This window comes from Diadema antillarum, unplaced genomic scaffold (assembly GCF_040938485.1).
Source record: "Diadema antillarum isolate AM-2024a unplaced genomic scaffold, OU_Dant_1.0 seq00000097_RagTag, whole genome shotgun sequence".
NCBI lineage: Eukaryota > Metazoa > Echinodermata > Echinoidea > Diadematoida > Diadematidae > Diadema > Diadema antillarum.
The window spans coordinates 367,868-387,450 of record NW_027271186.1 but is presented as its reverse complement, the minus strand read 5'-3'; the positions used below and the strand labels follow the sequence as shown (position 1 = coordinate 387,450).

Here is a 19,583-nt window from a genome sequence, read left to right as displayed (position 1 = left end):
CCATTTCATAAAAAGTGTATATGATTGCAATTCTTGCTGGAATGGCAGTTGTTAGGTAATGACAAGAATCCAGCTTCCTGATTGGCTGTTGCTATGGGAAGTTGCCATTTCCCTAAGAGGGGCTATCTTTAACATCGTATATAAAATGAGTCCAAATCTTATGTGATGCTGGGGTAGTAGACACTCATGTGACAAAGCTTTTCTTGGGATTTTCACAGCCGAAGCAAAAGCTAGCAGCCCGTGCCTGATATTCATTGATGAACTGGACTCTGTCGGTGGTAAGCGCGTGGACTCCCCACTCCACCCCTACGCCAGGCAGACCATCAATCAGCTGCTGTCTGAGATGGATGGCTTCAAGCAGAATGAGGGCATCGTGGTCTTGGCGGCCACAAACTTCCCAGAATCCCTCGATCCGTAAGTTATCTTCAATTTGAATAACTTTCCACCATTACTCCGTAATCCAACATCTTTCCTTTTTCAGTCATATCTACTATACTTTTGCTGCAAATGCTTAGGTTTGAATGAGGTTGCTTGAATTAAAGTGCCATTTCTGTCCCAAGAATTGATATGCACCAATCAATATCTGCTTGACACTAGTCTTTTACAGCTGTCATTAGTTTTGAATTTAAAAAAAAAGAAGGAAAATAGACTGGACAATTTTTGTTGTTGACAAAGTAAGAAAGTACCTGTCAGCTTGTTAAAAGGATAATGATGTTATGAACGATTGTTTCAAATTCATGTGTAAACTGCATGCAAGCACAATGTTTATAGCCTACCTACCTGACATTGAAAGGCATCCAACTTTTTAATCTGACATGTACTTTTTAATCGGTTGATGCTTAAATGCTTCTAATGTTCTTCTTTTTCTGGAAAGTTGCAAAGAATAAGGTAAAAGTTTTCAAACAATATTTATGCCATTACCTTGTGAATCTTGCAGTCTTTTCATGATTCCCGGAGACGGTGTTTGTGTATTTATTTCCTTGCAGTGCTCTAACCAGACCCGGAAGATTCGACATGAAAGTTGTGGTTCCGCGGCCAGATATCAAAGGTCGGCAAGATATTCTTGACCTCTACCTAGGAAAGGTCAAAGTTTCAACAGGTATGCTAATGGTACCAGATGGCATGTGTCTGTTTGGTTTGTTGAAAGTAAAACTTAGTTATTATGATGGTATGGCTTCAATCTTTGAATTTTTATGGCTTCAGTCTTTAAATTTTTATAGAGCTTCAGTCTTTGAATTTTTATAGAGCTTCAGTCTTTGAATTTTTATGGTCCTATCATTCCAGTCATTATTTTGGTACATTTTAAATTCTATAATTTTGGGTGTTGCAAGAAAAGTTTTTGAAGTATCCCACAATGAGATCTTTGAGAACACACAGGAACTTAACTGATATTTCATGGCGAATCAGGATTTTGTGTTACTGTAATATGTGCAATGCGGACATATACACACCTCTGAATCATGTTGTGTATCTGTGGTAAAATATGTGATTGTATTCATGAATACCCATCAGGTCGGAGAAATGACATTTCTGTGGTTTAGTTTTGTATATTTATTCGAAGATATGATATGTGTTATTAACTATTAGTATATAATAAGGTCGATTTTTTAGATATATATGCATCCTGTGTTGTCAATGTTTATATGATTGTTTGTTTCAGCTGCAGCATTTTCAAACCCTCTTATTGCTAAATTCATAACCTGAATTCATTACCTGGCAGCACATTTTAGAAGACTGAAGTTTTTGTCCTCTGAATTTGGCCAAAGTCTTTAACTTTCTCTCTGAGCTTAAGTAGATTTAATGAATATATCTTCCAATAATTCAACATTGTCTTTGTTCAACAAAAGATTTGTAGTGAAATTCAGAGGTGGCAATTTAAGCTGACAAGATGATCCCAGGACTTGACTCGTGATAAATTATTAAAGATGGGGCATGAACTTGTAAGAAACAATTTTCTAGACCCTCTTTGCTGTACCAAAACATTTCTCCTCTTGTTAAATAGCGCTTCAATTTGTGACCACCAATAAGATCATCAGCACTGTTTGTGTATTTCACTGTGTTCTATTTTCCCCCGCTATGTTTTGCTTCACAGAGGTGGACGTTGAGACTCTAGCAAGAGGAACTGTTGGCTTCACAGGTAATAATCTGAAGGGATTTGCCCAATGTCATTGAATTATCTCTTGTAGCTCTGTACTGTCAGACATATTGGCAAGAAGGTACTGTGTTCATATACCGATTGATTTGGACTGACGGGTCTGGCTCAACTTGGGGCCTGTGTTCAGCAAGTAATCGCTTGACTGACTTTTATTTTGTGATTGTTCATTTTAAGTACTCTTGCTTGTATTGAAGTGAAATTCTATCCTGGTATTATGTTGCTGTGTTTGAAAACAGAAATATTAGGGAAGTTAATCAGTAAAATGTAGGGAAAAATCAGACACAAAAAAAGTTATGAATTGTTGAGAGTGAGACAAATTGGCAATTCTGTGTTATCTAGGTGTTTCGCAACACTCTATTTGCTTGATACACAAAATTTTACAATTTTTCATTGACTCAAATATTTGGGCACAAACAAAACTTATCTGCTGAGGAGAACAGGCAAAAACATATTGTTGTTGTTGGTGTTGACTGAAGAAAAAAAAATCTTGGGACAGAAATGAATATTGGTGAATTTTTATTGTTAGGGTTCTTATTTTGACTCTATTTCTGCAAGGGGAAAAAGAAAGATGATAGTTCTTTGCCACAGAGGGTATCTATCTGAACTGTGCCATGCCAGTACCATGTGATCTTAAATGCCAGGTGTACTAGATTCATTGATTGTGTGTGGATTTAGTGGATTCAGTGGATTAGCAAGGGTACTAAACATGTCATGAATGCTCATCAGTTTGGTCCATACATGAAAGACAAACTTTCATGTTCCTATAATTGAAAGCTTGGTGTTAGGATGAGTCGACATAAACAGCTGATTTGCCATCTCAAATCAAGTAATGCTAATTGAGTATGGGGAGATTGTGACTGACTTTTGAATTATCAGATAATGCTGTGTGTGCCATGTATTTAGCGAGTCTAATTTTCCCCAAGACAGCATTTCCAGATAATTTCACAAGTGTTTAGATTTGACATTGTGGAGTAGAGTAATGAACAGAGAAACGTAGGCTAGCACATCTTATTCATGTCAAAATCAGAGTTGATATGTTTGTATGTTGTTCAATATGCGAATAGCACCCAACTCACGAAATTTGTGAAAATAAAGACCCAAACCCAGTGAAATATATGGTGTATACAACAGCAGTTGATAGGTTTGTTTGATGTCACAGGACCTTGGTCTCTTGTGACTGGTTCAGTGGGATTTTTGTAATCTTGACCCAGTGCACTTGCATCTTTTCCTTTTTCCTGGCTGAAGGAGCCGACCTTCAGAACTTAGTCAACCAGGCAGCGCTGGAAGCAGCCAGGCGAGGCAAGGAGTCTGTGGACATGAAGGATCTTGAATTTGCCAAGGATAAAATAATCATGGGTGAGTAGATGCCATGAAAATTTAATGGAATTGAGCAGGCAATCTTACAAAGTAAAGTATTTCCTATATAGAGTATCGTAATCTCTATCAGAGTCAAAATGAAATCGTAGAGATTGAAGTGATGTCAGTGATACAGTGCTCACCTGTTTAATATGGAACTGCTTTAGTGGGAACCCGCTTAAGTGCAACAAAACATGGTGTAACAAAATTTTCACTTTATTTCCACTGCTTAATCAGAACCATGAACTGCTTTATTGGGACAAATCTGGCTGAAACACTCCCATTGTCCATCATTAATGTCTCAATAAAATAAGTAAATCCTTAGAAATGAGTGCAGGGATTTCATTTCCCTACCAGAATGATTATTTTCTAACCAGGTCCCAGTATTAGAGTTAGATACTGACTGCAATCTAAACATTTGCCGTTGGGCCGTAAGACGTAGCGCAGAGGCTATCATCTTATCAAACGGCGTCAGCTTTTACTCATGCACTTTAATACACTGTACTTCGTACAGTGCAATACATAGATTCACCTTCTCCGTGTGCGGCCCATACTCTCCCTGTTTTTGCATAAACTATGCATGCAGTGTGTGTGTTTCGTGTGTGACAGCATAACAAGGGGGCATGAATATTAGAAAAATGTGTTCGTACAACCGTTGCAATCAGTGTCGTCGTAATGTGCATGTTGTTGACATGTTAAACAGCGTGTTGAAGTTAGCATATAGCTGCCACTTTCTCTGCATTAATAGGGTCATGGGCATTGTGACTTGATATGTACTTCGAACTCTGAAAAAGGTTTACTTTGTGGATCAAATGAATGAAGGTTTGTCCTGATGATGCATTTGCCAAAATTATGAGACTGTTGTGTCTTTTCTTATCACAGTTTTGTGTCTGCATGTCGTAGCACGGGTGTACTTGTGGCTGTGGTTATCAGCAGGTTTGATAACTGTGCATGGTTAGTGTAGTGCCCACATACTTGGCTTCAAGTTTTGTGGTTTGCACAGGCCAGTACCAGCCACTGCTTAAGTGGGAGCAAAACTTGTCTCCCGACCCCTCCTGATTAAGCGGTGAGCACTGTAGTAGCAATATTACATGACAAAATTATACACAAATAGTGTGGTAGCAGCAAATGAGAAGAGCAAGTTTGTAAAACATATTTGACTTTGTATATCTTTCTGTATATGCTGTTTAATTGTTATTGATTGCTATTAGTTGCATTGTATTGTCACATAGTATTTAGGCCATGGGTAGAAAAGATGCATGGTCACCCCAAGAGTGGGGGAGACTTGAAGGATTTCATATTTGTTTATGGTAGGGGAGTGAGAAAATGTCTATGTTGTAGCTGGACCGGGCATTTCTTTTTTCTTATACATATATTGTATGTATGTTTGATATAGGCCCGGAGAGGAAGAGTGCCAAAATCGACCTGAGGAACAAGAAGATCACTGCGTACCATGAGGGAGGCCACGCCTTGGTAGCCTTCTTTACCAAGGATGCCAAGCCCATCAACAAAGCCACCATCATGCCACGAGGACCAACACTTGGTCATGTGAGTATCAGCCTACCCTCTTCTCGGTACACTCCTCTGAGTAGGATTGCATCACATGGCCTGGGGGCTGGGGGGGGGGGGGGGATGTGGGATGGGCTTGAAGATCCTCTTGAGTAGTACTCCTTGGCCCACCTTCATTCTTCAGAATTTCAGTCTGCTAATGGATGATAATGGTATTTCTTGTAGCGCTTCAGACTGGGAAAACCAATCCATGGCCTACAGATAGATATCACTATAATCATGAAACTCACTTTAAAAGAAATAAGAATGCTAATTCAACCAAATAGAGGCCATTGTCAGATGACAGTGCAAAAATTGCTGGCATTCAAGTATTTTACAAAAAATGTATGCTTTCCCAGAATGTTTGTGAATAAATATAAAATAGTAATGGACTGCTTTTCGGGACATTCATGATATCGTTGCCCTGAGGGATCTCAACTTCATGCTACGACTTGCTAGGAGCCTGCTTAGAGAGTTGTAGCATGGAGCTGAGATATCAAGGGACAATATATCAACAAAGTAGCAACAATTTACTTGATGGATCATGTTCGCACTAGCCAGTTCACATTTGGAGCGCGGCCATAAATGTTTGCATGGCAATCACATTAGACAAGGGTCACCTCTTGTGCTATGGAAGCCAAGCATTTACAGTGCATGCATGTACTTTTTGCATATGTTCTAAAACAGCATAATTTAGTAGTATGGGATGGTTTAGAATTATGGGACAGTTATGGGTATTGTTGGGCTGAAGGCTATTGTTGAATTTATACCCTCGATTTCATCCAATCATAAATGAAGATTCATCAAATGAGAGTTATATGATATGGATTAGCATCAGAGTATCAGATGTTCAAAATAACATTGATGAGATCAGTGAATACCTGATATATCATAGATTTCCACATTTGCATTGTTGATTGTGATCAGGTTTCACTGCTGCCGGACAATGACCAGTGGAGTGAGACCAAGTCACAGCTCCTGGCCCAGATGGATGTGTGCATGGGAGGCCGAGTCGCCGAGGAACTGGTCTTTGGTACTGATAACATCACCACAGGAGCATCCAGTGACTTTGAGCAGGCCACCAAGATTGCCCAACTTATGGTCACAAAGTTTGGGATGAGTGAAAAGGTACTAAAAAGGTCCTCATGGCCTTATTTCTATGGTTGCATGATTTATAGTGACTGGCCTTATTCAATGTTCAGGGAGCCATATAAACCCATTAAATAAGGGAAAGGGGAAAAAAACCTCTTGTCTATTTTATCATTTTGCTCTTTTGTGTCAATAATGCTGACATGTGCTATGACCTGACCAGAAAACTATCAACCCAGAAACCATTCATCATAAAAGTCATTAATTAAAAATGAAAAGATTGGAGAGTGTATTAATTTCTTTTAGAATGTATGTGCAGTGTCATTTTGTGTAAATATTGAAATATACTACAAAAATATAAAAACAATTAAATCAAAGAAAGTGATTGGAAAGAGTTCCATATGAAGTGGACAAGAGAAAGAAAGTGATGGAAATTCTATCTTTCCAGGCAACTTGATGCGGCACACCTTACCCCGATGTACCGTCATCTCCCAGATTAGTTTTGTGTAGCTCCACCTCATGTTCATAAGACGTACAGTTGCACTTTGCTATCATGGCAGTCAAATTTTAGCAAACGGCCTCAACTATCCCAGTGCCAATTCAGCGCTGTCATAATATGTTTAACATAATCATGATAATGAAAATAATACTTTTTTGTAATCATTGAGGGAATGATAGGGAAAAAGTTAGGCTGGCTTATTTAATCTGTGCAAGAATGGGTAGGTAATATCTGATCATTTCCTACATGATTATCATTGATTATAATGGCAAAAAGAAAAACAGAAAAAAAAGCATGCCAAAGTTAATGCAGGGTTTTGAGGGAGTGCAAAGGGAGTACACACACTTTAACTTTAGCATTACTGTGTAAGATGAAAGAAACTGATACTTAAAATTCTTTATTTTTGTAATGAACAGAATTTATTTCCAATTTACATAAGGAGGCCAAAGATTCATAATTAAAAAAAGGAACTCACAGGGTTTTTGTACATAAGTGCTTCAAAATTTTCAACAAGGCACTAAAAATTATTTCTGCCAATTATTACAGTAGTAACCCAGAGTACTTAAAAAAAAAGATAACTGGAGAGGGGCCGTCAAAGGCGGCAGACCCACGCCTTGTACAAAGTCGGGGTAAACATAATGTGCATTCAGTCATCTACCAGAATTCGGTCTCTTAATTGCCAGTGTGCTTTATCACCAGCCAGTGAGTTCTACCAAAGATCGTACACTGAAGTGTACGATCTTTGGGTCTACAGTCACATCACACGCAAATCACATCATTTCACATACGGTAACACTCATTCACAACAGGAAAGTCCTTTAGTCTCCTCCAAAAATCCATCGAAAATGCCAAATACCACCGTCAAAAGTGCAGAATCAGAACTTTTCCAAGCGCGCGCGAATTATGTCCAGCATTAAGAGTATTGTCTACGCGACGGGTCGCCGAAAAAGCGCTAAAAATCGAGAAATACGCCGTTTTCTTGCGGGATATTTTGCTCATAGCAAGCCGAGAGTGTGATGATATCAAAGGTCGTATGAGTGTACGATCTTTGATGGTATCCACAAAAGCGCAAAAGGAAAACAAAATTTACGTACTCCCTAGGCAATTACCCCTATGATTAGTGTCTACGGAAATTATTCAATGCAAGGGTTGAATGCAAATGTCTACTGCACCAGTATTCGGTCACCAACGAGCGCCGCAACGTCCCCGATGCAATTTTGCACCAACAGTGTAGAGCGCGATGCATTTTCAGCGGCCTTGCACACGCATTGACATTGAGCGCGCATATCGTGCAGTGTGACTGACCGAGCAAATGCTCCTCCAACGAAAAAAACAATCAATGTTAATTTGAAAAGTCATCAAAATACGGGCCAGTTTGTGACGACGGAGAACGAACTTTCATAAATCTAGAAGGACATAGTCCCTCAAGTAGGCCTAAACGTAAATTTCGGAATTCTTACGAACATTTGAGCAGCGAAGTCGGATCGTTTGGGAGTTTATGTGTTCGTATGGTAGCGGAAAATCGCAAAGTGAGAAACGGGAAATTTTCGGAGTGGTCACTATACCATGGGGTCAAAACTTCAAGGTCACACAGAATTTGCAAGGGTCAACCGATTATCACCAAAATCTAATCGATTCTTTCCTGCCATTATCCAAACATCCCCTGAACATTTCGTGCAAATCCGTTTACCCGTTCTCTTGTTATCTTGTACACAAACAAACAAACAAACATACGGAACCCTTTACATAACCCCCTGCCGATTTTCATCGGCGTGGGTAATTAAACAAAATGGAGGAATTGTATGTAGTACCCTGGGGTACCATTAAACCATATCATATGCAAGTTGGAGAAGGCGATGATAACTTTCAATACTCTCATGGGATTCTTCACATGTCTGTCATAAAAATATATGTTTTTGATGGCTAAAATTTGGCACAACTACAAACCCTTCTCAGAAATGCCAACTGTTACTTTTTTGTGGTATTTGGTGTTGTTTTTTGCTCAAAATGCTGCTGGTTTTATGGAAAATACTGTTTTTTCAAAATTGCTTTATCTACACGTGTCTATTATAGGAAGCTAAACAAGCATGCTGTTATTCCACTAAAAAAAATTTAGTTTTTCAGCCCTCATATTACTACAATGCTGTTTTCAAGGCTAGCATCTTTGCCTTCTCGCTACGATGTCCTCATTAGTGAGCAATAGATCTGCGATGCGAATGCTAAAACATTAATTAGGCAAAAAATGATGTTCTGCATATGCATGAGACAGCTGTTTTCTTTGTTCAACCTGGTAGGCTGTGTCATCTTAGCGATTGCGTCGCAAAACTAAAGCTCACTGTTGTCGAGCTGTAACAACACTTCAATGATCCAGTTTTCTGAGGAACAAGAATTGACTCGTGGGGAAAGATGATGTTATGTTCATCAGTATGTTACGCTCGTGCTTTGTATGAAAACTGCAAGTTGCCCTTTGGTTGTGATTAGAAGTGAATTCGGAATTGTCTCTCACATTCCATATTTCATTTCAGCTGGGTGTGATGACGTTCCAGGACAAAGATCCCCTGGTGTACGGCGACAGTAACAAGCTCAGTCCGGAGACACAACTCCTTATCGAAAATGAGATACGCGCACTGCTGAAGGTGAGCATCCCATATAGATGTGTCATTTTGCTACTTTCTGTGCTTAATGGCTCAGCTTGTCGAAAGCAGATGCAATTTTCTTCTTTCCTGTTGTTAAAACCTTCGTATGATTCATGTTGATATGTTATCCATTTTACTCTCAAATTTGTTTATTACACCGTCACTACCACCTGTATCGCTTGTCCATTCATTTTTTTTTTCATTCCTCTCATTAGCAAATGCCCAATATACTCATGGATAACGGAATAAAAAGAGAAAAAAAGAATGTGGAAACTAATGCATGAAAAAGATAGCTGTATTATCCGAAGACAATAAACTTGCCATTTTACAAATGACAGAATATTCAAATATGAGATTAAAGAATAGGTATAATAATTTATTGCAGAAATGAAGAAATTATTCGGGAATGCGAACTTCATTGAATCCATGAGTTGTGAAACCTCAAAAGACTTGTATTTGATTATAAGACAAACTTACTCTAAGTATTACTCACATATGTTGTGCTCATATCCTGTACAGGGAGATATTAAAATAGACAGGAACAATGCTCTCTCCCGTAAGACAAACTTACTCATAGCAGAACTTTTATTATTTTTGACTTCCTGTAGTAATCTATGTAGTATCAATTATAATGTACATTACACTTGCATGCATACCAAACGCTAGATGTATTTTTATCCTCCGCCATGAAGTGGTGCCGGAGGCATTATGTTTTCGGGGTGTCCGTCCGTCCGTATTTCCGTACGTACGTCTATACGTCCGTCCGCATTCGTTTATGCGATAACTTGAGAAATATTGACTGGAATTTTACCAAAATTGGTTCAAGTATAAAGTATGATGGGGCTTTAAGTGAAATCAGACTGAGGTCAAAGGTCAAAGATCAAGGTCAAATCCTAAAATTATCTGTTTACGTGATAACTCAAAACTGGATGAAGCAGCTTTCACCAAACTTGGTCCAAGGATGATGTATGATGGGGCAATCAGTTGAGGAGATTTTAGTGACATTGGAAAGAGGTCAAAGGTCAAAAGGTCAAGGTCAAATTCTAAAAATGTTGCTATTTCCCCCATATCTATGCAATGCCCGAAGGTATTTTATTGAAACTTAGTGTAGACATGTACTACTTCGTAAAGATTCTCCAGAGAGAGTTTCATGTCATAAGGTCAATGGTCAAAAAGTCAAAGGTTAGGTGAAAATGTGGCAATTTCACTTTTCTCACAAATGGTTCAATGTATCGTCATGGAACTTGGTACATATGCATGTACTGACTGGCAGGGATTATCTCGGGAATTTAGGGGTCATGGGTCAATAGTCAGGGGTCCATGGTCAAGGTCAACTCCTCAAGATTTTACTGTTTCCCTCATATACTAGTATATGCAATACTTGCATTGTTAGTTTTAAAACTTAATATATACATGTATTACCTAATGGAGATTCTCTGAGAAATTTCCAGCCAAGAGGTCAAAGGTTAAGGGTCAAAGGTCAGGTTTAGATGAAAAGAAATCTATTTTGTTCTGTAATTACACTCTTTTTTCATACCTTGAAAATTACTCAATGCATAAACTTATAACAGGGTCGGTCAGAAGTCAAGTAAAAACCCTCAATTCCCCAAATATGTGTACCTGTACTCTTAGACAGTTATAGCAAACCCAGTTTGAGGAAAGTGAACATTCAAGACATTTTTGACAAACCTGTCATATTAATATTTTGCCAGTTATGTGAAACTGTCATCATACATTGTGAAGACATTGTACTATACAACTATTGGGAGAATCATGCATTATGGCAGAGGCATCAGTCGCCATAGTGACATTTCTAGTTCATGAATGTCATAGGTGACAATGCAATGGCAGTCTTCTGCTTTTTTACTGTTTTCAGGGTTGCTGTACTATTCATTTATCTTTGTGTGTGTGAGTGAGTGAGTCCTGTTTGGAGAGTGTGTGGGCTCGTTATGTAATGAAGCGCTGCTGAATGCCTTCGGATTTGACAGTTTCAAGTTCTTTGCTTTGCATAGTGATTAATCTGAACTCGATTGTTAGTGTGTATACCAGTAGAGGTGGGCTATAGAGGGTGACATTTTCAGAACATGCTCATCACACCCTAGTTTGATGACTTTGTGCCTACTGACACCATTTCTGAAAAAAAGAACGAAAAAAATGCGAAATCCAGGGTGCCCCGGCTGAAATCGTTAAAAATCCAAGATGGCCGCCGTTTCGGCTTAAAAAAGACATTTTTGGCTCTAACTCGGCTATTTTTTGGTCAATTGTGATGGTTTTGGTGTCTAACCCCATGTTTTAGGGGTCAAGGAAATGGAATATAATGATGATTTTAGCGTAAAACTAGATCTTCCACATATTACTAACCTTTGTCCCATATTCAAGGTTAAATTTTCTTTGTCCTTTACCCCTACCCCACCCGCCATTTTTTCACTTTTTTTCTGTATTTTTTTCAAGTCATCTTATCTACCATACTCTCAATAATAAGTTCTAGCTATCAATCTGGTTTTTCTACCAACGATACAACAAGAAATACACAAATAACTTTCGTTATACATGTATGTGTCATGCAGATACCGGTATGTGGCTGGTGCATTCAGGATGCATGGTAACTGTGCAACCAGTGCTAATACTGTTTCTGCTTTATAGTGCCCATTGACATTTGGTCATTAGACCTTTAACGAAAGTCAAAGTGTACAATTCTACAGTAGGTAGTACAATTTTGTAAAATGACTTGAATAAGCCTTCACATATGTCAATTGTCCAGCACCATACTTGACTGGTTGATGTACATTGTATCTGGCGTCTTGCCTAGAAAACACATTTTTACCATAACTCAGTCATTTTTTTCATCTTTTAGCCTAGTTTTGGTGTTTCACCATCACCACTTGGTCCCTTATTTCTCATGCCTGCTTTTCCCTACCATGTACATTGTACGGTATATTGCTGTACTTTTAAAAAGCAAGAGTCCTCATGTTTGATGGGAAATTTGATACCATTTGGGTGATTATCCAACCAGTTCTATGACAAACAAATGTTATGTACAATGTATGTTCTTCACATAGCATCATAATGGTAAAGTCATCATCTCACTCTCAGTGACTGAAAGTGCCTAAAGCTGAGGTAATTAATATCTGTTGACTTTATCTGTTATTTCCAGTCCCTAGGTTCTCTTTTCCATTTCCAAAATGTGACCCAAGCACAACAAGCAGTTAGAGTACCGGTATGTGCATAGGCTGTCTGTTACAGAAACTTAAAACATGGGGAGGCCCATTAATTAACAAAGTTGACGAACTCAAGGAATGCCTACATTGTAGATACCAGAGATCTCACCAAACTCAAAGCTATTTTACGTGGAGAGCTGTCATACCGCATACTCATATCCCATCGAGATTATTGTGCATCAACAAGTGTATAAGGTCTTGATACCAAATCTCTGAGATGGAAGTAAAGATGAACTTGACTCTTCTAGCGACTGGAGGACAGTCTGATAATCTCCCTGCCCCTGATCTGCTTACCGAAGATGACATGGTGAATGCATTCAATCTAAAGTCAACCAATGGCATCATACAACCAACTGCCCATTCCAACCTTGAAGAAATTGTTGATAGTTAACTGGGCATCAATGATTCTGCATTGCGATATTGGATTACATACACGTACAAAGGTGCACGAAACTGGGACCTTGGTATGTGTTGAGACCAAGAGCATGGAATCAAGCATATGGAAAGAATGAAAGGGACTGATCAGCATCAGCACTAGTGATGCCCAAAGCAAGCTGATGTACAGACAGTACTGCTGATGCAGATTCTTCCATAATGTACAATATATGGGCTCATGGGATGCATCATCCAGCCGAAACATTACCTTTGTGCTGGACAATATTGGCATATCATAGAAGGCTTATTCAAGTCATTTTACAAAATTGTACTACCTACAGTAGAATTGTACACTTTGACTATTGTTAAAGGTCTAAAGACCAAATGTCAATGGGCACTTAAATGCAGAAACAGTATTAGCACTGGTTGCACAGTTACCATGCATCCTGAATGCACCAGCCACATACTGGTATCTGCATGACACGTACATGTATAACGAATTTTTGTGTATTTCTTGTTGTATCGTTGGGAGAAAAACCTGATTGATAGCTAGAACTTATTATTAAGAGTATGGTAGATAAGATGACTTGAAAAAAATACAGAAAAAAAGTGAAAAAATGGCGGGTGGGGTAGGGGTAAAGGACAAAGAAAATTTAACCCTAAATATGGGAAACAGGTTAGTATCATGTGGAAGATGAGGTTTTACACTAAAATTAACACTATAATCCATTTCCTTGACCCCTAAAACATGGGGTTAGACACCAAAACCATCTCAATAGAGCAAAAAATAGCCGAGTTAGAGCCAAAAATGTCTTTTTTAAGCCAAAACGGCGGCCATCTTGGATTTTTAACGATTTCGGCCGGGGCACCCTGGATTTCGCATTTTTTTCGTTCTTTTTTTCAGAAATGGTGTCAGTAGGCACAAAGTCATCAAACTAAGGTGTGATGAGCATGTTCTGAAAATGTGACCTAAAATTGACCCTCTATAGCCCACCTCTAATACCAGGTACATGTAATGAAATGAGAGGGATTTGGGCAAATCGGATTGTGTGATCATGAGAATTCTCTCCAACTCTACCATATTTGAGTGTAATTCATAATGAATATTTTGCCTCCACTTCAATTGGAATAACCTGAAATGATACCATAGTAGTAGACAGTCAACCTCGCGTAAGTGGAATCAAAGAGGACCAGAGAAATCCTTCAACTTGTGTGAATTTCAGCTTACATGATAGAATTAACACAAATTTATAGTATTCATCTGGGGTAGGATTTTTCTTCGACTCAGCCAATTTGACTTGTTCAAGGTGGATTCAGGCCATGTTGTCTGTAGTTTAGAATAAAAGTCAACTTGAAACAAGGTGATGGCCAATAGCATTGCTATGGTGTCTATTGACTTCGCACTGGTTTTCGCTATCATTTCTCTCAACTTGAGGGATGCCAAAGGCAGTATGTTTGGGGTTACAATCTGTTGTACTAGGCGCCATCTCCTTGATACAACGGAAGAAATATGCTGTGGTGGGTTTTCATTATACTTGAGCCAGGTATGCTACATGAAGTGTAGATACGTAGCACGTAAGAATTTCTGGCAAACCGTTATGTATGGTCAAGGTTATAATTAACGTTCTTGACCAAGAATGTTGATTTTCCGGCTGCCATCTTCAGCTAGGAATGTCCATTGAAAATAAACTTGGTAGGAAGCACGAAACTAGGTAGAGAAGTGGAAACTTGGTAGAGAAGTATTAGCATGAAAAAATAGGGTAAGAGGTTGAAGGTCATGGTAAACAGTCATTGAAAGTAAGCCCCAAAATGTCATGTCATCCTTAGATTATAATTTATGACTTCATCTAGGCAAGGCCAGGGATTAAGCAGTTTGGTCCAATGAAATACCAGCAAATTGGCAGAATTTTCCTGGTGTTTGGAGGGTTAAAAAATTGAATCATGAAATTTAGTGATCAAAATTAATGAACTTCATGGGAGTGTGAGTAGCAGGCCCTAAAATCTGCAATTTTAGTGGTTGCTTTAGAGGATGGAATCATTCCGGTTAACTGTGTCCTGCAGTGGAATTGTTCTAGTTGGGTTGCATTTCCAGCTACACATCATTATAGCACAAAAGCCTTTATAAATCAATGCATGTTTCTACTTCATCTAGTGATATTGTCAACTTCACAATATTCCTTTTTTATGACATAGATAGGCTTGTCGATTCCTCTCCTCCCATACAATTATTTAAGTAAAGATATTCAAAGGAGGTGTGCGGATGGATGTGGGAAATCAGAATTCATGAAAAATATCTACACACCATAGGTAAGAGATGATAAATTTAGTACCAAGCCAAGGACAGAAAAAAAAAAATTATTGAGTCGGAACAGGAGCGTAAAACCAGCAATAATGATATGCTTTGAAATGAATTGTTTCAAAATTCAGCAGATATTCCCCCTGTAGAGACATGAATTATTCACTGATTATTTCACATTCTCTTTGCTCCTTGATCGTAGAGGGATGATTGCTCTGGTGAAGCGACAACAATGAATATTTCACATTCTGTGGTTTGTGCAGCAGCACGAGAAATGGAATTGATTTGTTTTATTGATGAGAACACTGAAGGTCGTGTAACTTCCGTCTTTCATTGTGCCAGTGATTGAGGAGATTTATGTGTACCCACAAGCAGCAAGAGAAATCGCATTCCGGAAATCACAAATCCTCAAGCTGCACCCAGCATCCTTGGCTGCTACATCATGATGCTTTATGAAACTGTCATAAAACACAAGTAGCAGCATTATTGATAGTAGTATATTACTACTATCCATGGGTTTTTGATTTGAAACAAAAAAGAAGAAGAGAACCAAAACCAAACCAAACAAAAGCACATGAACAAAGACAGACATCATTGAATGCAATTTTTGTTGTAAATAATAAGTGATTGTTCTTTCTCTTCATTTATTTGAGGTTTTTTTTTGTTTTGTTTTTTTGCTGGTGTGTAAGTCATAGCATCTGAAATTGATGTATCCAAATCCGCTGGAATGCACCAAAGAAATAATAATAAGGAGAGTTCAGACAGCATAGAGGATTCTCCGTTCACAAAATATTGAGAACATAGAGGAACCCAAAATCGAGAACACAAATTTTACTGTCCCTTTTCAAAGTCATATTTTTTTTTTTGACCACACCCCTTCGAGTACATTTTATGCAGTAACCCCTTACAGTAAATGTTCTGGAAATGTTATTATTTGAAGAAGTGGTCATAAAGTTGAAGTTATGACCTCTGGACTAACCATGACATTCTATGCTATGCTTTCCGGGCAACTCTGTACGCCTTGCATAGTGATAATGATAAAAGTAGATTACTCTTAACAGTAACAGTAAACTATACTGGGTCCTTATCATGATGAGATTGGATATAGCGAGATGCCTGATATTAGTGAGGTACTTAGTTTTGAAGGACCCATTCCTTTATATTCCTGTTTTTACCCCTGATATGATGAGAAACTCTAATGAGGAAATTTCAGTGGTCCCAGGCAGCTCGTTATAACAAAGTTCCCATGTATAGTCATATCACAACCTGAAAAAGAGTCTCTGTATGTTTGAAGGATGAAAGTGTGAAGTAAAAGAAATTATATTTGTTGTGATAGTTTTATTTTTGTGAATAGTTCAGGTCAACTGTTAAAAGCCAAATATTCTCATGCCAAACTCTTGCCTTCTGTAACACAAATGCTGCGTACTGTACTTGTTTGTGATATATGGTTTTCACTGTTTGAAGTGGGTAAATTTGCTGCCCTGATGGGAGGTCATTTACATCTCATTACATTGCCATGGTTTTTGATTGTGGATTTCACCCGCTTGTGAAATTGTACAAATCGTGATTTGGGAAATGTCATGCTTGGGAATGTATGACATATTTAGAGTCTATCAGGGTTAAGGTGGATACTTCACAAGATGCGATCCATTTTTTTGGTGTTTGTGCAGGATTCCTACGAGCGGGCAAGGAGTATTCTGAAGGGGCACAGCAAGGAGCACACCCTGCTGGCGGAAGCCCTGCTGCGCTACGAGACGCTCAATGCTGTCGAGATCGGCAAGGTCATCAAGGGTCAACAGCTGGACAGGTGAAAGTCCACCGGTCAACGGGTATAGAACTACACCCCTTCAGTGGAGATGATACGGTGTAACCCTGACAGCATGGCCAACTCAGGCACCAAGCATGTTCAACCCGTCAAGTGAACGTACTGTATGGTTGTAATTCCTTAGCCATCACCATGTCAGCGATCACACATACATGTATTTCAACTTGGCAAGAACAAGGCAAATAGGTGTCACATGTACTCTATCTCAAAAAGATTGCACTGTGTGTACGTCATAACATAACAGTTATGGTTTCGAACTGTATTATAGGAGAGTAATCATATCTGTAACTTAACTATCAGTGAAAAGAAAGAAAGAAAAAGAACCTTATTGACCTGTCATGTCACATCACGCTGACTTGGTTTTTCAATAAATTAAATTAGATATGTACAATGTGAAAACCTTTTTTCTGAATTGTATATGTTAGTAAGGTAGAGACCTAATCAACATACAATTTAAAGGGGAAAAAAAGTCTGCATGAAATGTGCTAGTGGAATCTTAGACATATTGCCTTGTACATAGTCTTTATCTCTCCTTGAGAATCGTGATTGTCTAAAATTCCGCTTGAGTAGAGCAAGGTTGGTTCCATGCAGAGATGACAGTTTTCAGGCAAAAGCCTGAATTTAGGCCCTGGTAGTATCAAAGTTCAGGCTCTTCAGGCTCTGTACAAAATAGCATCTTGTAGGTTTGTATTTCAAGCCCTCTCTTTCATCCTAACTGGCGTCCCTGTCCATGTTTAGGCACTAAATAAGCAGGCAAGAATACATGTATGTTTTTTAAAGGGTTGTGTTTCTGCATTATTTGTTGACACAGAAATGAAGACCCCACTTGTATTTCTGGGGTTATATCTGTCCAGTAGAGGTGCATTCATTTGTGTGACCCCTTTATTTGTAGACAAATACAAGAACATGATTGAAAAATAGAATTACATTGTATATCAGAATAGATGGAGGCAAGACGAACTGATGAAAGATGAGTTTGTTGAGAAGTTATTAAGAGAATATTTAGGAGAATGTTCACAGGCAATCTTAACTACATTAATCTCCCAGTGCAACACATTTTTTTTTTTTTTTGCTTTTTATTGTGATATGAATGCAGATGTATTTTGAGGAATAGAGCCTGTGACACAAATTTTATCTTTCAAAAAGGTGAAGGTTTCCCTCAAGCACAGCAAACTGCTTGATTAAAAAGAAGATTTTTGAAAAAAAGTGTCCTCCTGAATCCCCTTTCCTGTAGTGCAATCTTTGAATGGAAAGAGCCTTCTCAACATGTACACCTGAGCATACCTTATGGAAGTAAATGTTGCATAGCAGTGTGAAAAGAAATTCTCCTTAAAGAATTTATGCATTTAATTGGTGTTGCTGGTTTTTGTCTTTGTTTTTGTTTTTGTTTTGCTTTTTGTTTTGTTGTTGCTTCTGGGAGGTTAACATGGACCATCTAGCTGTAATGTGCAGGTTGTGTTTCAGTGTGTTTTTTTTCTTTTGTCCTGAGGACTATTATTTTGTTTCATTATTTTGTTTTTGTTTGTTTGTTTGTTTTGTTTTGTGAGGGAGGCTCCAAAGTCAGGTAGGATGCAATAATTAAAAACAATTGAAAAAAATGAGCAAAGATATTCAGTAACTATATATCGAGATCATACTACTGGTATGCAAGTGATATTCACGTACATATTACAAAACTACTGTACAAGAGACCTGAATTCATTTTGAAAAGATATCCTTTACTGGATATCATTTACTGGTTTGGGTTTGGGTTTGGGTTTGGGTTTGGGTTTGGGTTTGGGTTTGTTTTTTTTTTTTTTTTTTCATTTTCAATTTCATTTAATTTTCATTTCTGCATGGTACAAATCAAATCAGTTTAGAAATCAAGTATGTTTATTCATCACTTATCTTGGCTAACTTTGCATATGAGAGATAAAGAAATCATTTTGAGAAAAAGCAGAGATATAATACAAGGAAAAATCGATCATGCAGAAGGATCCTCAGTAAGCCAAGCTTAATGTCTTTTCTGTATGCAAAGGGATTTCATTATATTGAGAATTCTAGATTGAAGTGTTCTTTTATATGATAATATAAGATTTGTAGGCATTTTAATGTTCCCAAGATCAAAATACATGTATATGGGGTATGCTGCATCATTAGTCATTGTGCTTGTTTTTTTCGGGGGGGGGGGGGGGGGGGGTTAGGACAAATGTTTCAAGAAGGTTTTGTTGTTGTTGCTGTTGTTGTTATCGTTATCGTTGTTGAATGTTTTATGTATTTTTGTCACCAAAGCTAAACAATAAGAATCTTGTTTCCAGAGTAGTGTAACTAGTCTTCACTGGTAGAACATACTTGTATGCTATAACATTTTTTTTCTAGTTTTTGTCAGGGTCATATCATGGTCAGCATTGATGTCTATTTAACAACTGAGATATTCCATTACCAAAACAAGTTCAGTTTTACTATATATATGTTTTAAGTTGAGTATGTGTAGATATCGGGACGGGGCTATTTGGCCATAGAAGATAAAAAATTGTCTCTGATTTAACTTTAATGACAGGATTTTGCCAAATTCAAACTTATTTGACTAATATGTTTATTTGCAAT

At 38.1% G+C, this 19,583-nt stretch overlaps 1 protein-coding gene across 3 annotated transcripts in view; it reads left to right on the top strand.

Moving 5' to 3' along the window:
- Positions 1-18,736, top strand: part of LOC139726718 (ATP-dependent zinc metalloprotease YME1L1-like) — a 29,002-nt gene extending 10,266 nt beyond the window's left edge. For all 3 annotated transcript variants that reach the window (XM_071637706.1, XM_071637704.1, XM_071637707.1), the window contains exons 10-17: positions 219-414; positions 987-1,099; positions 2,093-2,137; positions 3,401-3,511; positions 4,908-5,059; positions 5,987-6,187; positions 9,173-9,283; positions 16,843-18,736. In XM_071637706.1, coding sequence (XP_071493807.1) covers positions 219-414; positions 987-1,099; positions 2,093-2,137; positions 3,401-3,511; positions 4,908-5,059; positions 5,987-6,187; positions 9,173-9,283; positions 16,843-16,983 — 1,070 coding nt within the window. In that variant the 3' untranslated portion in view covers positions 16,984-18,736. The remainder of the gene's footprint in view (positions 1-218; positions 415-986; positions 1,100-2,092; positions 2,138-3,400; positions 3,512-4,907; positions 5,060-5,986; positions 6,188-9,172; positions 9,284-16,842) is intronic.
- Positions 18,737-19,583: the final 847 nt, after the last annotated feature.